Source organism: Trifolium pratense, linkage group LG7 (assembly GCF_020283565.1).
Source record: "Trifolium pratense cultivar HEN17-A07 linkage group LG7, ARS_RC_1.1, whole genome shotgun sequence".
In the NCBI taxonomy this organism is placed as follows: Eukaryota; Viridiplantae; Streptophyta; class Magnoliopsida; order Fabales; family Fabaceae; genus Trifolium; species Trifolium pratense.
In genome coordinates this window covers 34,515,964-34,530,866 of record NC_060065.1, presented here as the reverse complement: position 1 = coordinate 34,530,866, position 14,903 = coordinate 34,515,964, and the positions used below count along the sequence as shown (strand labels likewise).

General features: G+C 33.5%; 2 protein-coding genes across 3 annotated transcripts; one reads left to right on the top strand and one right to left on the bottom strand.

Annotated features, from left to right (window-relative positions):
- Positions 1-525: 525 nt before the first annotated feature.
- Positions 526-7,276, bottom strand: LOC123897325 (F-box/LRR-repeat protein 4). 2 transcript variants are annotated; one of them, XM_045947916.1, is made up of 8 exons: positions 6,816-7,276; positions 6,493-6,735; positions 4,834-5,240; positions 4,104-4,289; positions 3,561-3,753; positions 2,414-2,490; positions 1,821-1,971; positions 526-1,178 (listed from the first exon to the last, which is right to left on the bottom strand). In XM_045947916.1, the coding sequence occupies exons 1-8, from the start codon at positions 7,080-7,082 to the stop codon at positions 882-884; spliced, it is 1,821 nt and encodes a 606-aa protein (XP_045803872.1). In that variant the 5' UTR covers positions 7,083-7,276; the 3' UTR covers positions 526-881. The 2 variants fall into 2 exon arrangements, with proteins under 2 accessions (XP_045803872.1, XP_045803873.1); XM_045947917.1 differs by having other exon boundaries at positions 526-1,492; positions 6,816-7,268.
- A 737-nt stretch (positions 7,277-8,013) lies between these two features.
- LOC123899168 (calcium-binding protein 39) lies at positions 8,014-13,262 on the top strand. The gene is made up of 11 exons (XM_045950238.1): positions 8,014-8,384; positions 9,820-9,984; positions 10,071-10,189; positions 11,030-11,104; positions 11,191-11,284; positions 11,391-11,450; positions 11,942-12,007; positions 12,108-12,206; positions 12,392-12,436; positions 12,861-12,963; positions 13,088-13,262. Exons 1-11 carry the CDS (start codon positions 8,262-8,264, stop codon positions 13,168-13,170), a joined length of 1,032 nt encoding a protein of 343 aa, XP_045806194.1. The 5' UTR covers positions 8,014-8,261; the 3' UTR covers positions 13,171-13,262.
- The last annotated feature ends 1,641 nt before the right edge of the window (positions 13,263-14,903 follow it).

Below are 14,903 nucleotides of genomic sequence, written 5' to 3'. Positions count from 1 at the left end.
TGTTCACTGAAAAGAATAAAAGTTTAAAAATCAACTTAATTGGGAACTTTAACTAATCAAAGTGTTTTGGAATAATAATAGTGATTACTTTTCTGCATTTTTCTGCATGCAAGTTTATTCTTAACATAATTACATAACAAGTTAACCTTTCTAACTTTTCCTTAATTGACCATAGAGATTCAGATAAGGACTTCATGAATAACCAAATACAAAAGAAGTTCTAAAATGTTGATGAAGATTAATAGAAAAGAAATTTGAATCCAGAATTGAGGTAAACAATCTCCAGAAAATCCAGAAAACCATGCTAACTCTTATTTTGTGTTGCTTGCTTCTGCTATGTCCCTTGGAAAAACTACAACGGTGAGGACTGAGGAGCATAACATTAGCAATAAAAGAAAAGAAGATGGAGAAAAACCATGAAACTAAACATATCAAAACCTGTCAAAAATTCCTTTTTTGTATAGGCAAAATAATTTATTGAGATATAGAAACTAAACATAAGGTGTGCGACAGTAGCCAAATCAATAACATCAAATCAAAGCAAATGTTTATTTGTCTTAACAAAGTTGTGTTACAACAATACCACTTCAACTATATCTATCCATAAATTACAACACATTTAACTAAGCATATTGGTTCCTACCCTCTTGGCACTCCTACGACAAGGTATCTGGAGTGTTCATGAGGCTAAAATATGATAATTATTACCAGAAAGACCTTATTGACTAAGGGAACAAAAACTTCTGTTTGAGTGGAAAAACATATACAGTCATGTATCCTACCATTGTATCCATTTTTGTAGCTTGCAAATTTATTTATATTCACACCCCATATTGTAAAAAGCTTGAGGATATGCATAATTATTTGGTAACACGGGAAGTCTAAAGATCCACGCACAAGTATGAAATGACAGAGCCAGCCCGGCGCTTGGTCCGCGGGCTAACCTTCGACTTCTCAACAAGAACCTTTTTTATGTTGGGACAACTAGAAACCACGGTGGCCACTCCAACTGAAGTTATGCTTGAGCAATAAACCATGTGGCATGACTCTAGCATGGTGCAACTTTTTACAAGATGGGCTAAACCAACATCTGTTATTTGACGGCAGTGAGAAAGTACTATTTCCTTAAGCAATGGACAGTTTTCTCCCAACTCAGCCATAGCCATATCGCCCAAATTCTGCAGTTATATTGAGCAATGTATGAAAAGGAAAAGTATAACAATAAAATTGCAAGACTTCCATAGGTTTATAGCATATAAGTTTGACCAGATCAGATATTCTTGTGTACAACCTTGTGCTCATTATATAGATAGAACATGAGCTTTCAACAAGACAATCCAAAAAACTATCTCTACCACATTACTAATCTTCCTCACTTCAGACGATATCCATGCTAATATACAAGCCTTAAAAGAAAATTTTGGTATCATAATTCATAATGCAGGGGATGTATCTATCGAATGGATTTTCTTTAATGCGAGAAGAGTAAATCCTGACCATACAACAATTAAACAAATAGTCAAGATTAGAAGTTATTCTATTCACTCAAAAGAGTCACATTGATTTTATGTTTAAATCTTTACCATTCATGGTAGATCTAACGATTAAGATTTACTGCTCATTTTATAATAGGCCTTCTCACTAATCACATTATACATCCTATAAAGGGATACATACGACATATAACATTTTGGTAAGAACTATAACTGAATCAAGAAAGCACTAGAAATTCCTCGGAATGTGCAAATAATGAAGGACGGTAATTATTATTTAAAGAAACTACATCACTTTTGGTATAAAGGAGAGACTTGAATACACACCTGCAGTACACTCACATCCAGATAACAGAGTTGAGGGGAACCCCTTGCAACGGCCATCAGTCCAGCGTCTCCAATTTGATGGCAACCACTTACATTCAGATAATGAAGGGAACACCCCTCAGCTATAGCAATAAGGGCCCCATCCCCCACCCTGGCAATTTAACAAAGCAGTTAAGGTTGGCATCATCCACAATAAAAAATAAAGAAAATGCTAAAGAAGTAATCAAGAGCTAGCTAATTCCCAAAAAAAATCCAGAGCTAGCCAACCAATTCAGAAAGAAACTAAAAAAGAAAATGATGTAATAGGAATGCTAGGAATATGCTCTTTTTGACACAAACTTAATATGATCAGTTCATTAGTTCATTTCCTATATAAAGTGAAGACATTTTCTAAAAAGTAATCAATTTATGATGAAACTAAATTGAGTTATAGAAAAATGAACCGATCATAAAAGTATTCCAAGAGTCAGTTGCGAACATTTCTCTAATTACAACAATGACATAATATAATACAGCAATGACATAATAGTGTAATGTAACTGAGAGGATTTCAATGGAGAGGAAGAATAAAAAAGCTGTGAATAAGGTCTAACCTATCACAGAATCGAATGCTAAGATCAATTAGGGACTTGCAGTTCTCGCCAACAGCAATGATCCCCTTGTTGCCAATCTGATATAGGGGAAAGAAAGCGGAAAACGTCAGGAGAATGAGCCAAAAATGTATAAACATTTTATATAAAACTTACTATTTTACGCGGGAACTATATTGTGTGTGTGTCCTAAATACACACATTAACATTACCCTAGTAACATGATACTATCAAAACCATAAATACTTATTTACATAAATTCTAAACTCCACCACTACTATGTGTTTACATCACTTATAACAATTTTCAAGTATTACACTATCCTCAAATACTTTTTCCCATATTCTTCACTTAAACTTCGGATGCAAAAACAGCACTACACTCTTTGAAATGTGAACAATTCAATTATATCAGTGTAAATAAGGGAGCCTGAGTGGGTACTAATAAGTAAATAAACAAAGTGAAGGATCTTATGCTAAAAACCAAAATAACAACGCATAGATGTAGCCTTAAAAGGGTGGAGACAGCACAGAACTAGTAGACCGGTCAATTTGCTATAAGGGGGCCCTGAACTAATCTGTGTTTGATTCGACTGGGAGATAAGTAAAATCTGACTATAAATTCTTCATACACCAGGGATGGAATTCAGGTACCAGCTGAGCTCATCCCTTTAGGTGGAACACATTAACTATTTGTCCAACCCTTGTTAGGAACCCGACATTTCTCTCTCTGCCCAATCCTAAGATTTCTAACTAAATAATGGCGAATACTTCTCTTGCTATAGAATAAACTAGTTTTTGGAAAAAAAAAAAGAGTTCTGGGTATTTTTACATCAAAGTAAATTTGTAAGCATAAGTTTTCTTTTGTTTGGATTGTTGTAAGGCAAAATGACATCTAAAAGTGAAGTTACCAAACGAAAAAGAAATTACTTTGAAATATTTAAATATTATTAGACAAATTAGTAGAATCATATACTTGTGCTACTATTCATTCTGGCCAAAATGAATAACACCACTATCCTAGTTTATAATGTGCAATATGCATTTTAAAAGTGAGGCACCCAAAAAACACATTTGAAGCCAAAAACGAAGCTACACATACAGAACGACATTTCCATAAAGAAAATCAGACATGAAAATAGACAGAGCACCTCATAACAACGACGGATATGAAGCTTCCTTAAATTCCTGCAGCCAGCAGCTATGCCACACATGGCGTCATCTCCTATGCTTGAGCAATCTACTAAGTGAAGAGCTTGCAGGAATTGACATCCCTTTCCAACCTGAAGAAGCCCAAGATCACCGATTCTTTGGCAGTAAAGCAATGCTAACTCAGAGAGATGTCTGCACAATAAGAGCTGAGATTAGAAATCATTAATGGATACATTTAACATTTTAGAACTTGTGTCATCAAATATTATGTCAACATCAAAGGCTATTATTCAAATTTAGGACCAATCATCCAGTTTTATGCAGTTCTGTAAAATTTAAAACTAGTAAGGGATGTGCACAAAATTCACCGGGTCAAAACAAATTCTGTGTTTATTAAAACGTTAGAAACAGTATGTAATGAGCACAAATTCTGTCTGTTTGGTGACTCTTTCTTAAATGTATTGTTTGTACTTTATATAACATGTGAGTTTCCGGGCAATGAATCTACAACATATTAAAGTTTCCCTCAGAGAAAAACATACTTGCATGATTTCCCAACAGATTGAAGTCCCAAAGTTCCAATGTTGTGGCATCCATTGACTTCGAGATGAGTAAGTTCCTTACACCCAGTAGCAATTGCTTCCAAGCCCTTGTCACTTAGGAAATAGCAATCACTTAAAGTCAAATTCTTTAACTTCTTACAACCATGCCCAATAGCACGCAAACCCCTGAATGGAACAATAATAAAAGGATGGATATTACTAACTAAACCGCGAGAAGAAAAAAAAATGCTGAATGTAAAATTAATAGTGTGCCCACATACAACACAAAGACTGCATCGCCCATATTATTAACTAAACCGGTAAAAGAAATAGCTGAATATAAAATTAATAATTCGCCCACATGCAATCCAAAGACTGCAGTTCCCTCTTAAAGGTCATACAAAAGGAAAATTTTAAAAATAAATATATAAAACAACTAAGTAGATAGGGGTTGCCTACATGGATCAGAAGAAGCCATTGAGCTCTATCAAGACAATTTTAAAAATTAATCAGGAAAAGGGATGGCTAGAACAGCTGCTTTAAATTGATCAACCCTTCAAACGGTTGATCAAGTCACAACACAAGAAGAGAATTTGCAATTTGTACCAAGTTCAGTGCATCTTATGTTATAGCATATCATAAGAAATAAAGATGAGCATTGTTTGTGAAAATTAAACCATAGTCAAATGAAGTAAAATCCTCAAAAAGCAATCATGAGAAAGCAGCTCACTTATCAGTAAATCGCTGAAAACTATATAGAGCCAATAACTCCAGAGACAAACAACTAACGCCTACAGCTTTCAAAGCATCATCTGTAAGATTAATACATTGCAGCTTTAGAGATTTCAAAAGTGGACATCCTTTAGCCACAGCAAGCACCCCTTGATTGTGGATGAACTCAGAATCCAAAGACAAGGTCTCAAGGGATCCACAGTGTGATGCTACAGCTTCCATTGAGATATCAGTTATTTTGGCACAAGCCGCTACACCAAGAGATTTTAATGACTTTCCCACTCCTAAAGCTAATTCAACCAAACCCATATCAGTCAAGCCTTCACAGAAACGCAAATTCAAATCTTCAAGTTGCTTGCAACACTGTCCAACAGCAGCTAAGCCTTGATCTCCAACATAACAACCCTAAAGGAAAATCTTAATGGTTATACCAATAAACATTCATCATTCATACTATGTATCTTCTAGAATCCAATATATTAATAGAGTAGCAGTTCAAATAAAGCACTGATGTAGAAAATGGATTGGGACTAGTGTCTCATATTTTAATGCTCTAGAGAACATGAACTCTTGCCCTTTCAGAGTTAGGGAATATTTGGATTGGCTTAATTGAGCTTATCTACTAGCAAAAGCTTTGTAAGACTCTTTCGGGGAACTTTGAAAACAGCTTATGACAATTTTTATAAGTTTTTTCCAGCTTAATTTCATAAGTTCTTCAATATAACTAGTGAAAACAACCGGTAGCATATATAAAAATCGCTTATGTAAGCTTATACATCGTCATCTTGTTATGATATGCATCTGTGCTATACTCCCTCCGGTCTTAAATATAAGCAAAAGTCAAAACGTATTTGGCTCAAATTTAAACTAAATACGTTTTGACGTTTATTTAAGACCGGAGGGAGTAAGCTGCAAATAAGTTTTTATCCAAACAAGCCCATAGGGTCTATCTATCTGTATTGACTTATTTGAACTTATCTACTAACATAAGCACTTGGAGCTTGGGAGACTGTTTAGAAGAGCTTACGGAAACAGCTTATGACATGTGACCATAAGCTGTTTTTAGCTTATTTGCGGCCCATTTGGATTCCGCTTATTTTTTAGCTTATGAAAATAGCTTATGCAAATAAATAAGGTTTTATGTTCATTTATAAGTTTTCACTAACAAAAATTGTATTTTTATAAGTTGTTTTCTCATAAACTACCTTGAAAAGTTTATAATAATGCATAAAAGCTTATTTATTTGCATAAGCTGTTTTGCATAAGCTCAAAAATAAGTGAATCCAAATGGGTCCTTGTTCTTGTTCATTTGAATAAACTCTTTAGGATAGCTTATGAAAACAGCTTATAGCTTACATGATAAGTGTGTATGCTATAAGCCCTTAATTAAGTTGTTTATCGAAATAGGCCCTTAAAACACTACTGAAGCTTAACTTTCAATTCAAATCATCTACATACATTAGCCAATCAATAATCACCACAAAACTTTTTTTTTCCTATAACAGAACTTAATTTTCCTAAAAAGAACAAAAATACCAATTTCATTAATCTAATTCCACAACATACCTAAACCTAAACAGCTTATGTATGCTCCAAGGAAATGCAATATTGTGAAAAAAAGCAAGAAATGAACATTAGACAAAAAATAAATAAAAACCTGCAAGTCCAAGGCTTTCAAAAAAGCACATTTTGAAGCGAGTGATGATAATCCATTACTAGTAACATTAGAACACCAAATTAATCTCAATTTCTCAAGCTTAGGAAATCCATCCGCAAGTGCAGATAATCCATTATCAGACAAACATAACGAATCACAATCACTCTCCTCAGAAGAAGATCCATAATGAAGCTTCAACAACGACGCCGGCGAAGAATTCTCTCCGGTAACACGTCTTCTCCCCTACAAAAACCAAAATTTGATCAAATTGATCAAATTGAATAAATTGACCAAATTTGGGATTGAATTGCGAAAATTGGTACCAATTGAACGGGGAGAGAAACGGAGAGACGTTCATCGATGTGAACGGCGGTGACGTTAGAGAAACGAGAAGCGAGGAGCTGAACGAAGAGGTCAGGTGAGCCGGTTGCGCCGATACGGATTGAGGAGCGAGTGTGGCGTTCGAGACGGAGCCAACGGTTGCAGACGAGAGAACAGGAGTCGCGGCTTGATTTGGAATCGAGACGGCGGAAGATCTCGACGATTAACTCGTCGGGAAGACATGTGTTGATCCAATCGTGACCTTTCATTGAATCGTCGCTATTTTGCTACGAGAAATAGAAGAATGAAAGTGTGAATTTTTTAATTGATTTGTTGAAATTGAGAACAGAAGGAACAGAAACAGAAGAAGCAAAGGTTGTTGAAATGAGACACTTGCGTATCGTACGGTGTGTTGTGGCTATGGTTATTGTTAACATTATTTTATGTGTGAGACCAAATGAGTGTTTAACTATGGTTATGGATTTATGTATTTCTCATCGGTCCCAAAGTATAAAAATTATTTGACCGCAGCACGTACACTGATGTATAATTTTGATTACGAATATTTTTAATTGTGTATTAGTAAAAATTATAAAAATTTGATATTTTGAAAATACTCGTCGAAACAAATCAAACAAGATCTTATATAATACTTCTTTCGTACCACAATATATGTCGTTTTGACAATTGTACACATATTAATAAAGGTAATTAATGTTGTACGGAAAAGATAGATTATAAGTTGATTTACAAAATTGTTCTTCATTTATGATAGGGAAAAAATAAATTGTAAAAAGAGAGAGTAATAAATAGTTAACGGTATAATAGGAAAAATAATATTAAACGATTCATTGGTAATATAAAGCGATATATATTGTAGTACAAATTTTTCTCCCAAAGTGACATATATATTGTGGTACGGAGGGAGTAATATTTATATTTATATACTTGCAAAAAATACGGTCAAAACAAAACATATGAATAGTATACATTTAGTCAAACAAAGTCTTATAAAATGAGACGAAAGAAGTACTAATTACTAGTAATATTTTATTTTACTAGTTGATACTTAATTCCTGTCACAACCTAATAGATACTACAGCATTGGAAGATTGTCTTGTGGACAATCATGTCCTAACTCCTAAATTTTAATTTAAAATAAAATAAAGTTAAATAGTAATTAAGTGGTGGCTGTAAAAAACAAAAGGGGAAAAAGAGAAAAGTAAAGAACGAAGAAAAATAACCCTTCTTGTCCTTCCACTTCGATGAAATTGCTATATGGTTCATTATTGTTGTTGGTTCATTATGACGAACTCATAGATCATAATTACCATCATCATCATCAATAAAACAACAACAGCCACTGCATCATCACCATTTTCATTTCTTTTCTTAATCTCAACATTCTAAACACAGACACATAAACGATCATCATCAATCATCGTATCATGTCGTTCTCTTTTTTTAAGGTTTCGAGACCTAAAACGCCGCAGGAAGTTGTCAAGTCTATCAAAGAGAGTCTCATGGCACTCGATACAAAAACTGTTGTTGAAGTTAAAGCCCTTGAAAAGGTTAACTTTTTCTCTTACCCATTTGAGATTTACTATCCCCTTGTTCTAAATTCTCAATTTTTCTATCTGGGTTTTCATTTTTTTTTCAGTTAAATTTTCTTTCTTGAATTATGGGTATGTCTTAAATTTCTCTAACAAGGTCGTGTAAAATTAGATGATTTTAGAGACACCTTACTCATTATTACTTATTTATTTGTTAGTGTGTTTTGTGATCGTATACGAAGTGACAAACACCACTTGAAACTCTGGCACACCATTGCAGGTCCTAGGTTCAAACCTGGGTGAAGATGTCCCGTCTAACAATATCAACATTGCCAATTGAGCTAGGCGTTACATACATTTTTTAGTGTGTTTTGTGTTATATATGAAGTAGTTTTGTTTGAGAGGCAATTATCACTGAATTAAACTTTACATAACTCATAAGCGATTCTAACTTGCAATTCATAAACCCAAGAGCGATTGGATGAGATGACACATATCTCTTCTAGTTTAATCAAGGTCCTGGGTTGGATCTGTGACTTGGGCATGCAGCAACGTTGAAACTCTTAGGGAGAGTTTGCGGTCCATTTGGGTCCCACAAGGCTCGAGGCATTAGTTTCTGCAGTTGCGTGTCCGATTTACACAAAAAAAAAAAAAACTTGCAAAGTCATAATAAGCTTTTTGAAGTGTGTTACATGATGGAAATGGGCTGGTTGTCTCCTTGTATAATTTTCTGTGTAAAATGTTCTTTTTTGCATCCAAATGAGTTATGATATGATATCTGTTAAAAGAAATCCCAATTACGTGAAAATAAGATAACTCATGCTAGCTTTTTGGAGGGTAAAACAAGATACAGAACATTAAGGTTGCAAAATCAAGGATCCATTACTGGCTATGGTACATGGTGATGGTTGTAGAGTATGAACTTGCAGATTTAACACTCTTTCAACTTAATATAGCATGGACAAAACTAGCGCTAAAAAACTAATTTTAAAAAATAAATTATATAACCAGTGTTTCATATACTCTTATTATAGTGGGATGTAAACAATTGTTTCATAAGTCAGGTTAATCATCTTATGAGGATTATGTCAGTCAGTGAACTCACTCCTTAACAGATTATAAGTGTTGTTAAATTGCGGATTTAACACTATAGTCTATCGGAATTTGAACAAATTGTTTTTGTTCCGCAATACGCTACTTAGTACAAGATGTTGTCAAATAACGGCGCTATAGCACTATTGTGTAGTATAATTTGAACCAACCGTTGTTTTCTGCGTCCACAATTGACTACACTTTGTATGCTTTCTAATTGTTATCATTATGTTGTACATATTTATGTTTACTAGAAGCAAAAGATGTAAGAATATATCTTCTATTGATAATATGGCTTTCTTTTACTTGCAGTTACTCTAGGTGGTTACTGGTTATTGATGCTTCTTGTACTTTATTGCAGGCTTTAGAAGAAGTTGAAAAGAATTTTGTAACAATGAGAACTATGCTTTCTGGAGATGGGGAATCAGAACCGAATTTGGATCAGGTTTCACAGCTTGTGGAGGAAATCTGCAAGGAGGATGTTCTTACTCTTATAATTCACAAGCTGCCTATACTTGGATGGGAAGTAAGATTCAAGATACTCGACATTATCATATGCATGCAGTTGACTTAACTGGTTGCTCATCGTTTGGTTCGTGAATTTTGATACAGGGTAGAAAGGATTTAGTCCACTGTTGGACCATATTGTTGAAACAAAAGGTTGATTCCAACCATTGTTGCGTAGAATACATTGAACAACACATTGAATTACTAGACTTTCTTGTTGTATGGTAAGTTTTTTACTCCATCGCCTTTTTATTTCATCCTCTTCCAATGTGGAATCACTATCGTTCCTAATTACATTCAATTTGGATGGATAAAACTGATGCTCTATGCCAAATTGAAAGCATAAGATATGGTGTATGAAAAATTTGGTGAAAGATTGCATTCGTAGTTGTTTGTAGTTTGTGCAGTAGTTGATATCACAGTAATGAACAGACACGACTGTTTATGCCTCAAAATTGCTTCTCCAATTGTTGGAGAACTGAAATGAGTTGTTTTTAGTTTGTGCAATTGATACATGATAGAATAATGAGTTGTTTTTAGAGTGTAATGCGAACCTCATTGACCTTACGTGAAATCTTCGATGAAACCAAATTTTCTTGCGGTTGTTAATAAGGATTGGTTTGGAAATATATTGGAATCTTACACTCACTTTTATATGCTCAAAAGTATTTTTCCGTTCATTTTTAAATGATTTTTTGCATGTTCTAAAAGGTTTCTGAATTTGCATTTTTTTCGCCATTAATGATACAAATTTGACCAAGTTAAAATTACCCAGAGAATATTATTGAGATATAACATATGGCTTTCTCAAATGGAAACTTTTTACTTACAACACTTTGAACATTATTGTCTTGGGTATAAAATTGATTCATGCAAAATGGTTTCTTACTACATCATTGATTGCAAAAGTGGTTTTTCTAAAATCAGGTATCTTAGAGCAATCTGAAACACATTCAGTTTCATTGTCTACGTAAGTAAACAATTGTCTAGTGCTATGTGATCAATGTTCTTAAATATGGTTAGTTTAAGTAGTTGCTAACATCTCTGTATCTTTTCCCAAGCAGCTATGATAACAAAGAAGTTGCCTTGAGCTCTGGCCTAATGTTGCGGGAGTGCATCAAATTTCCTAGTCTTGCAAAGTAAGTTATTATGGGTTGTCATTATATGTTCTTTTTCCTTATTTAGTTTCCTGTTATAACTTTCTGGTTTTTTTCGGTGTTTTCAGATACATATTGGAGTCTGCAAGCTTTGTGTTGTTTTTTAAATATGTAGAGTTGCCTAACTTTGATGTAGCATCTGATGCATTTTCTACATTTAAGGTCAGTTTTTAATTCTGTCGTGCCTTTATTAAGTCCTATAATTACTTATCTTGCTTTTTGTCTACAGCCATTTCATACATAACTTTTGGATATTATTGCTTTGCAGGACCTTCTCACTAAACATGGAAATGTGGTCGCCGAATTTTTGACAGCACATTACGATGAGGTTTGCACCCTCTTTGGCATGCTTATCCGATTTGAACATAGCATGTCAGTTTGATGTTTACATCAACAGATAAAGGGTCTGTTTGTTACAACTTTGGTTGTGGAAAAAAAAACACTTTGTAAGAGTTTTTTCATCCGTTTGTTACATATTTAAAAAAGAATGGAATCTAAAAGAAAATATAAAAACTGCTTCAAATGAGAAGCTGTTTTGTTTTGAGTAGCTTATCTTGAAAATCATTTTTATGATAAACAATCACAAAATAACTTCTACTTTCTATAAAAAAAATCTCAAAATAACTTTGTTTTTAATCTGTAACAAACGGAAAATCTCTTGGAAAATAATTTAACCAACTAAGTAGCCGTTCTTTATGAGACAGTCAAGTGTGCCACTGTCTACTCTCATCTTTGAACATGCTATGAACTCAATGATTGGAGTGGTTGCATTTCACTTTGTTATACTCACGGTTTTCTAATAGGACTTCTTATTCCCAGTTCTTTGATCAATACGAGACGCTCTTGACGTCACCTAATTATGTTACAAGGAGGCAGTCTATAAAGGTCTGTTATGACAACAATTTTAAATGTTTTTGCTTTCTGATCATCTTTTCTTTTTTATGTACTTGAATTTTAACAGTTAATTTATTTATATGGATTTTAGCTTCTCTCGGATTTTCTTTTGGAATCTCCCAATGCTCAGATAATGAAGCGCTACATCTTAGAAGTTCGTTATTTGAAAGTTATGATGACGTTGTTGACGGTATATCTATCTTCTCTTAATCCTGCATCATTGTGTCACATTCCTGTTTTTCTTCACGATTGATGCTCCTCGTTTCTGCTAGTGCTGTAGAGCTTGGTTTCATAGTTATAAGCTTGGCATTTTTTGAACCTTCTCTTTCTATCTGTCGGTAACACTATTTATTTGTTACTTTGTCGGTTGAGCAGGATTCAAGTAAAAACATTCAATTATCAGCTTTCCACATTTTCAAGGTGATTTTCCCCTTCAAATTTTTAAGTTTATACAATAAACTAATCCTTTTGTGGGTTTAAACAATATTATGCCTGCTAATCAAATGTAACTGGGTTACTCGATCACATCTTTGTAAACTTTTGCATCCTTAGAGCTTTGCATTTATCATGCAACAAGTTTGAAATTTGGTTGACGGAAGGTTATTTTATGAAATGTTTTAGCCTGTGTTTGGTATCATAGTGAGTATGGCAGAATCACCATGATTCACCGTGATTTTGCAGAAGAGACACTTTTTTGTATAACGATAACTGTGATTTTGCAAAAGCGACATTGTTTTTTTGTATAACGATATAATATGCAATGTGTTTTAGTTTAATCAATATAACATGTACATGAGTCTGTTTCATTAATCTATGTTCTATAAATTCTTACACGTTTATCCAGATTTTTGTTGCTAATCCTAATAAGCCGCGAGAAGTAAAAATTATTCTGGGGAAGAACAAGGAGAAACTGCTAGAATTGCTTCATAATCTATCTCCGGGAAAAGGTTAGTCTGCTTTCAGCTGATTTAAAACATATAATGACATGGTATTCTTCTGAATTTCGATTGTGAATTCCTTAATAATTGAAATGAAATTTGTCACTACTCTTAACTCTTTCGCGGTTTTCAGGTTCAGAAGATGACCAGTTTGAGGAAGAAAAGGAGTTTATCATCAATGAAATTGAAAAAATAAGTCTAGGTAGTTCATTCTAAAACAGCTGTGTTTGATTGTAACAATTTTTGCTTTTATGTGTATATTCAAATTTAATTTAATGCAAGGCTTTCATATTGGTGTTTGTGAGCAACTAATGTGTTGGAAGGTTCATGAGTTTTTGAAGGCAGAACAACTTTGCTTTGATACTAATAGTAATTAGGTGAATTCTCAACCCACCCCTGAATTTCTCTTTTTGCATTTGGAAAACGTTTTTCAAATTTTTTTAGCGTAAATTTCAGTAATTACACTAGAGAAAAAAATTCGGAACGTATTTTCCGATTTTTTTTTTTTTTTTTGCGTGGGGGTGAACAAGAAACATGATGGCTGGGTTTTAGAATTTTTCATATTATGTGTATATTCAAATTTAATTTAATGCAAGGCTTTCATATTGGTGTTTGTGTCCTCCGCTTGACCAAAAACAAAATTGTGTTGGAAGGTCCAATAGATTTAGATTAGGCTTAGAGTTTAATGGAGATCACCAGTCTAAAATAGTTTTACACCGACATCCAAATGAGAAATTACCACTCACCATACATGAATGAGGTGATGTGGTAAATTGAGGAATTTTCATTGGATGTCTGTGTAAAACTTTTTACATTGACCATGCATATCTTTAAAGAGTTTAAAGATAGTGCACCGACGGTGTAAAGTAACTTTACATAGTCATCCAATCAAATTTTATAGTTTTGCCATGTCATTAATTGCATTACTTTCAAAATTCATTCCCCCTTTCTACAAACCAGATTGATGACACACTTCTGCAACTTTTCATCTTTAACTAGAACCCATTAGTCTGACACATATATGTGGGGTGTTGATTGGAAATCAAGGGTGGAGGTTATATATGATGGTGGGATGAAAATCCTGGGATGTGATGTGAGATGCAAAGAGGGGGATTGTAAATAAATTCTCAATCTAAAATGATATGATATGATATGATATGATATGATATGATGACAAAGTGAAATTTGTATGCAAAAGGTTTCGGAGTATGTTTGTAACCCAAGAAACAAGATGAGGGTGGAGAGACGTGTAAGAGAACGTAGGGTTCTTGTGACTATTCAGTAATTATTTTCTTAACAAATTAAAAAATACATGGTAAAAAGAACATACTCATCCAAATTTGGGATTATCTATAATTCTATATAATTTTCCCACTATGGGAAACAATAATTTTAGCCATTGATATATCATATAAGTAAGGCTTAGATGACATGATTGTATCTTTTGTATCAATTCCAAGACTGTACCGTTTGCAGGTTTGGCTTTGCACCAAATTTCATTTGCATTTACTCTATTTATTAATATGATTTAATTTTAGAGTTCTGCTATTTGGTACGAAGCAGTTGGCAAACGAAACACAAGAATTGCACTATGGTCATGTGCTAAATAGTAGTGTTTGCAGTTAATATTTGTTTTTGGCAGAAATCATGGGTGTAATGGTTTGAAATGAACGGTGGATATTGATTCTTGCCTTTCTTGTTTTGACTTTTTCGTATACATAAGCATTATTCTTAATTTTATTGTAGAATTTAGCATTTGTATTAAAGATAATTGGATTAAATATATTTGGACTAAACATATTTTTAGTCTTGTAAAATTATGAGATTTGCATCTTGAATTATTTTATTTTTTAATGGGTATGATGATGGATATATTGACTCCAAAAGGTAAGTTACTCCAAATCCTAACTTTTAATTTTAATATTAATTGATGGCTAGGATTTATTGAT

Coding starts and splice junctions, on each gene's coding strand:
- LOC123897325 (XM_045947916.1), bottom strand. CDS start 7,082: ATGAAAGGTCACGATTGGATCAACACATGTCTTCCCGACGAGTTAATC. Junction 3,754..4,103: donor TCTGTTGGGAAATCATGCAA/GTATGTTTTTCT, acceptor CTTATTGTGCAG/ACATCTCTCTGAGTTAGCAT. Junction 1,972..2,413: donor AGCATTCGATTCTGTGATAG/GTTAGACCTTAT, acceptor TTAAATTGCCAG/GGTGGGGGATGGGGCCCTTA.
- LOC123899168 (XM_045950238.1), top strand. CDS start 8,262: ATGTCGTTCTCTTTTTTTAAGGTTTCGAGACCTAAAACGCCGCAGGAA. Junction 9,985..10,070: donor TGCCTATACTTGGATGGGAA/GTAAGATTCAAG, acceptor ATTTTGATACAG/GGTAGAAAGGATTTAGTCCA. Junction 11,451..11,941: donor TGACAGCACATTACGATGAG/GTTTGCACCCTC, acceptor TCTTATTCCCAG/TTCTTTGATCAATACGAGAC.